Source organism: Quercus suber, unplaced genomic scaffold (genome assembly GCF_002906115.3).
Source record: "Quercus suber isolate HL8 unplaced genomic scaffold, Cork oak 2.0 scaffold_17, whole genome shotgun sequence".
Taxonomy (NCBI): domain Eukaryota; kingdom Viridiplantae; phylum Streptophyta; class Magnoliopsida; order Fagales; family Fagaceae; genus Quercus; species Quercus suber.
This window is the reverse complement of record NW_027069482.1, coordinates 1,565,558-1,572,243: the sequence shown is the minus strand read 5'-3', so window position 1 is coordinate 1,572,243 and position 6,686 is coordinate 1,565,558. Positions and strand designations below refer to the sequence as shown.

Sequence of the window (6,686 nt, the reverse complement as noted above, 5' to 3'; positions counted from 1 at the left end):
AATTCGTTTATGTGGCGAGTTGTAGTTAGTGAAGGGTGATCCATCATCATCCTTACACTAACCATAACTCGCCAAATAGGCAAGTTGTGGATAAAATTGTACACTAATTTGTGGCATAAAAACTTCTCTATTTTATTTGACAACAAAAGAACTTGCCAAGTAAGTTTTTTTTTTTTTTTTGGATGGAACTTGCCAAGTAAGTTAATTGGAATTGAACGGTGTTGAGAAAGAATATATACATACATATAGTCTATAAAAGGGGCCCGTGAAAGTGAATAAAATAGGGCGCACGTGGAGGAGTGAAAGAGAAATGTAAACTGAGGCTTGGGAATCGGACAAGTCTAGTTCGTGATCGTTGATTATTATAAGATTTTTATTTTTTTTTATTTTTTTGGTTCATTTTTAGGTAATAATAGTTTTGCGGTGGTGGGTGGTGGTGGTGTTTGGTTACGAGGGTAAAGGCGTCCTGTAAATGGAATAGCAGAAGATGACGACAGTGGTGTTAGACGAGGAAGATGAGAACTTAGCTCACTTCCTCGAATCCGAGGTTCTTTCTGTCTCCGACCAGGTTTGTCTTTTCCCTTTTCCTTGAAATTGATTTCCTTTTCTCGACAAAATTTCGAATTCCCATTTGGAATTTGTATTGCAGGAAGATGGGAAAACGGTAGAGGAAGAGCCAAACGCAAAAAGAGCGAAGCTTGTAGATAAAGATGAGGAGGAGGAGGACAACAACAACAAGCGAAACAACGTTGTTCCAAAGAGGATAGAGAGTGGGATTTTCAGCAAAGTCCCATCCGAACTCTTTCCTCACATCCTTAAATTCCTGTCTTCCGAGGTTTTTACTATTAACAAAATCTTCATTTCTTTATTTATTATCATTATTATTAATATAAATTTGGTTGCTTTATTTATTTGTGTTTGTTCAGGATCTTGTAGCTTGCTCACTTGTCTGCCGTTTCTTGAATTATGCCGCATCTGATGAGTTTCTGTGGCGTCGCTTGTTAGTATTCCTTCATTTCCTTTTCTTCATTTCTTATTCTGCTGCTATGTAGCATATATGTATATTGTAAAAGTTTGCATGAGTTTGTTTTCTGTCGCGAAGCTATTGAAAACATTACACTTTCTTGTCTAACTACTAAGTAAGACACTATGTTTTGGCATTGGAGAATGGAGATTACTAAATTTACATAACCTTTACAAACAAATCCCCCCACCCCCAACTATTGAATTATAAAGAAAAAAAAAATTAACAAGGCAACGAATATATAGTAAAACTTGTAGTATCCATCGCCCTTAGATAATCTGACATGTTTAACTTCGATTATATATATAAAGATACACTAGGTGGATAGGTGGCACGGAGGAGTTGGTCACCCGTTGCATCTTATTGCAATGGCGAGTGCCTTCCACCAAAAGCCACATGTCTTTAAGTTTTGGGTCCAAGAGTCAGTCTTTCCAAAAAAAAAAAAAAGGGTAAGGTTGTCTACTAATCATCACTCCCAAACCTCAAAAAAAGTTGGAGCTTTGTGCATTGGGTATGAGTATAGCTATTTTAGTTTAGGGATGAAAAAAAGAAAAAATTTCCCCCCCAAGTTCTATAACCTTTTTGATGCTTATGAACAAAAAAATAATTTCTTAAAGTTTAGGAATGAAAAAAGATTTTTTTTTTCAAGTTCTATAACATTTTTTATGGTTAGGAACAGAAAAAGAATTATTTTATTATATTTTTTTTTAGAAACATAACTTTTTAAAGATTAGGGATGAAAAAAGATTTTTTTTTTTTCTAAGGTCTATAACGTTTTCAATAGTTAGGAACAAAAAAAAAAAAGAAAAAAAGAAAACTTTTAAAGTTTAGGGACAAAGAATGAACTTTGGGGATATAAGCAATATTTTTTCCTGTATATATTTGAACTACCAAAGTTTCTTTCTTTTGTTTCTCCTGTTAAATGTTGGTTATGGCTCTGGATGTAATTCGTCTATAGCAAGTCACCGGTCTGTAGGGTGCCTTAATCTTTAATTATATGGCTTCAATGTACACTTTCTTCTTCATCTTTATTCTTTACTATATGTAAATTTGTTGTTTTACAGAAATGTTATGAAATGTTTAGGTTACTGATAATATTAGTTTGATTTTTTTTTTTTTAAATTTTTTGGTTCGTAGGTAATACTTGAATGTGTATCTAAGCTAGTTCATCCAACATGAGTGCAGGTACTGTATGAGATGGGGTCTGTTGACCCCTACAAAAAAGTTACGGCAATGTCCTTGGAAACAGCTTTATATTCAGGTACTCTTAGTTCTGGCCACTATTCTCCTCTCCTCTCCATCCAAACATACATATAGTTGAAGCTATGAGCTATAGTTAATTGATGCTTACTTTTTTTTTTTCCTTTCTTCAGCGCGATGAAGAGGACATGATTGAACTTGTTAGAGATTGCCAACCTGAGTTTAAAGAGTACTACATTCAAATGCAAGCAGCCAAGAGAAGCCAAGCACCTCTTCCTTCACAGGTAACACTTACTGCCTGTCACCTTTTCTTTGGGGTAATGTGGAGAGACAAAAAATACCCGGTTCCCATTCCTATCAGCCTCCACTGTACATTGTAGATTCTTATGGTGCTTGAAACCTAGGGATTTTTTTTTTGAGAATTTCTCTATATCTGTAGGATTTATTTGCTGATATTTGTCTTTTTATAAAGTTTTGGTAAGTTAGTTACATGCACCCAATGGGTTTTGAACCCAGGATCCCACTCCCCATCCTTTCTTATGGGAGGAGGAAGTTCAATTTGAGCCAAAGTTCATTGGCGTTTTTGCCTTTTGTTCTTTATTTATTATTCGCCACGTAGTCTGTTTAATGGGCAACTGGAGTCTCTCTTTTTTGTTTTTATTTTTTTTTATTTTTTTTTTCTTTGAATAAGAACTGGAGACTCTTATTTAAGTGAAACATCTATTTGAAAATTGAGCTTTTGATTCAATGTGCATTCACTCAAATAAACACTATTTCATGCCGCCTCGATATGTCTGTTTTATCTGTGAAGGTGAACGATGACCGAATAATTCTTGATAAGACAGTGGCTGATCAAGTGTCTATGTGGAAAAGCAGCAGGGGCCTGACTGATAAGGTGGTCACTGACCATGCTTGTTCTGGAGAAACATGTTCTTACTACCATATTGGAGATGTATTTATTTGTGAGAAGACTGGACTTGTACACGGTAGAGAACACTTTTCAGGAAGTCAACCTTTTTATGTATTGATATATTCAAGTATTTAGCACACGTTTGATGCATGGACTTTGGAGCTTATTGGTTAATTTTTTTATGTTTTATTTTCCAGTCTGTGATGATGCATGCAGAGAAATTGTTATGGATCCCACCGATGAGATTTTGGTCTGTAAAATATCTGGGCATTGTTTTGATAGGCTACTTTCAGCAGCTGAAATGGAGCCAGATACTGTGAGTATAAATTTCCTGTATCTTATTTTGCCTCATTCTTGAGTTTAGTCAATTACTTTCAAATCTCAATTGTTTTTCTTGCCGTGAAACTTTTCTTTACAAAGTTGGCCCCCTCAACTAATCAAATTTTAAGATTGTATCAGATGGGTTGAGGATTACTTGTGTTGGACAGAACTAGGCTTCTGTGTTTCAATTTTCTCCTGTAAAATAATCTTGTGAATTTCTGATCCTTTCTTTCCCTTGTGTCCTTAATGTTCTTGTTCTTATAGTTGATACCATAAATTACATACTTGTCATGGATGAGGTTCAATGATTCTATGCAGCTAGGTTTATGTAGCTGTATTTCCTAACATGTTTAATTCTGGAATGTAATTTATGATATGATGTCTTGTGTTTGGACCATCTTTTTGAATTTTGCACCAACACCCCCTAATCTTTTATGCTATTGCACTAAGACCCCTTGAACTTTTTGCCCACTAATTTGGTATAGTAACTTGGATACTATGCCCAATAGGCCCGTGTTAATTCTTCATCTATTTTCTAACAAAGAGAACACATGAATCTCACAGAAAGTACACGTGGGTGTCACATGGCCAAGAATGCTGCCCAATTCAATGGCTAGATGCCCTGTTTTCTAGTGCCAAAAACTGGGCATTAAGCCTTCTTATTCATATAGCGTTTGACTGGATCATCAACTTCATGATCAAGTCCGCCATGTTTTCCACCAATTTCTTTGTATGGCTCAACAGTTCAACTTCAACTGGATTGTGGTATGTGGGACCCTTTCGGTAGAAGGTAAGAAGGTTGAAGCACGCTAGCCTAACATATTGTTTATTTATTTCGGCACATGCATTAACTTATCCTTGAAACCTCTTAAAACTCTCAAAATTTTTGTTCACTTTTCTGGTAGGATTTCTGGATAACTGAATCTTCATGGTTTTGCCAAGAGCTTTGTAGCTCAATTGGCACCTCCTTGTGTTTCCAATGGAGACATCTAAGGTTCAAATATTCCCACCCCTATTGTAACTATCAAAATTGAACCTTCATGGTTTGAAACTGTATTCCTCCGTAAACTTGTGGAGAATTTCATAACCCCCAACAACAGACCAATGTGTCTGTGTCCCTGTTTATCAAGGATGCAAGAAGTTTGAATCATAAATCATTGTATGTTGGAGACTCCAAAACAATGCATGATAAACAAAGATGTTTGATGCACACATCACCTTGTTCCATAAGCACTAGCTACATAGCAAATGGGGCATGTTCTGGTCTAACATAATTTTTTTACGCTAAAGCAGACATTACATTGTCCAAATAATTAGGCATTGCAAACATCCTAATCTATGAGTTTCTCTTATGTAAATTCAATTCTGTAATTCAAAGGCAATGTGAATAAGATGGCTTTTATTATTATTACCCTTTTTTTTTTTTTTTTTTTTTGGGAAAAATAAGAGGGTTATATACCTGTAGTTGGCAGTAGAAAACAGGCAAGGCCATGACTATTTTCTTGCACAACTTTCATTTATTCACTTTTGTTTTGTGAGCTTCTGTTTAACTTCACATAGTAGATCTGATTTGGGCTTTTGAGATTGTTTTATTTAAGGTTCTCTCTTGCTCTCTCTCTCTCTCCACAAGTTAGCACCAAAATTTTAGTTCCAGGTGCTCTCCCCATTAAAATATAGACAGAGCATTGACAGAAGGGCCCTAAAGCTGCTGTACGAAATTAGTGAAAAGAAAAAAGTTCAGGGGGTCTTAGTGCAACCCTATAAAAGTTTAGGGTTATTAATACAATGTTACCTCATGAATATGAATATCTTTAGCGTGCTTCATTTCTTGCCTAGCCAAGTTGAAATGTACACCAGTTGGTCTACATTTGGAAGAGACATGCACACAGATAAACAATTCCATTCATTCTAATACTAGCCTGAGGGAAAAAAACAAAAACATGCATGCCAATGAGCTATGGCTCAACTGGCATTTCTTCCTCTCATAACAATGGGATGGAGGGTGAGGTTATGGGTTCAAGGCCCATTGAGTGAGTGTGTAATAGGAAGAGTTGGGGGGATTTTTTCTAGTGTTAATGTCCAAATGATTCTGTTCCTTACAATGATAATAAGTAAATTCTCTGAGCTGCATGATCAGTTGCAATATGTGGATGGCAATAGTATCTTTTGCCTTTCATGTATCATCATCAAACACACTGATCTGGTTGTTTGATTAGCAGTTTTTCATTAGGGAACTTCTTAGCATGTTTACTTTTGATTCTAATGCTCCAACCTCCCCTTCTTATTTCCAAAAAAAAAAAAAAAAAAAAAAAAACAGGAACAGGAACAGCAACAATGTGGTGTTACCGATGAAGCAGAGCCATTCATGGGCTCTGGCCGTTTTGGTAATCTTAATCTTCTCCATTTTTCTCTATTTTATCCGCTTATTTCATCTCTTTTATATGTTTATGACCTTCCGAAACTCTTTCTATATCATCTCATTGTGATATATATGTGGCAGCACGAGCTTATCTGTTGGGATATAATTGTGCTGATGAAAAGGAGCTGGAAGCTGCTTTGAGGTTTTGCTGAACCAAATACTGCTCATATTCTAGTGGATGCTTTTACTGGCAGCAAGTGTCAAAATTTTACTTTTTGAATGTTCAAGGTTGCTTGATTCAGACTATTATGTTTTTATGTAATCTAGTGTTAGATTGAATTACAGAATGTGTTCTTACTTTTATTGCTCTTGTTGCGTATTTGTCTTCGTGTTGTTTTGTTTGCATCTATTCTTTAAAAAATTGCAGGTTGGCCTGAGCTCTCAAGTAATATGTCTAATTTATACTGGAGATTGTTCTTCTCCTCCTTTGATTTTAAAGCACCTAGTCCAATGTAACCTTAATCAAGAATGGAACGAAAATTTTCTCATTGGGGAAGCTGAAGTGAGACCTCACAATGAGAGATTTGAGAGAATTGTCTGAAATTGCATCTAGAAGAAAGATTCCAGAAAAATCTGTAGTTACGACACCATCGTTTATGCTAGATTTTTTGCAACTAGGACAGTGTGACCGAGAAACTTCTCTCATTTCCAGCCCAAAAAATCTCACCGGAAATTAGCAGCACTGGCAAATGAACACTCTTGGTCCAAATAATTTTCAATTTTTCTGCCTCCAACAGTAAAATTGGGTGATTTGATCAATAGCAAAAACTAAACCAGGACATGGCAACTGATTGTGATTAACCGACTGATTT

The 6,686-nt window shown here is 35.7% G+C and overlaps 1 protein-coding gene across 2 annotated transcripts; it reads left to right on the top strand.

The window, feature by feature from the left end:
* The first annotated feature begins 282 nt into the window (after positions 1–282).
* LOC111993127 (F-box protein SKIP31) lies at positions 283–6,259 on the top strand. Of its 2 annotated transcripts, XM_024024998.2 has the most exons (9): positions 288–568; positions 650–835; positions 927–1,000; positions 2,210–2,285; positions 2,398–2,508; positions 3,036–3,210; positions 3,332–3,450; positions 5,773–5,839; positions 5,956–6,259. In XM_024024998.2, exons 1-9 carry the CDS (start codon positions 488–490, stop codon positions 6,024–6,026), a joined length of 960 nt encoding a protein of 319 aa, XP_023880766.2. In that variant the 5' UTR covers positions 288–487; the 3' UTR covers positions 6,027–6,259. The 2 variants fall into 2 exon arrangements, with proteins under 2 accessions (XP_065616129.1, XP_023880766.2); XM_065760057.1 differs by lacking the exons at positions 5,773–5,839; positions 5,956–6,259 and adding an exon at positions 4,020–4,211 and having other exon boundaries at positions 283–568.
* The last annotated feature ends 427 nt before the right edge of the window (positions 6,260–6,686 follow it).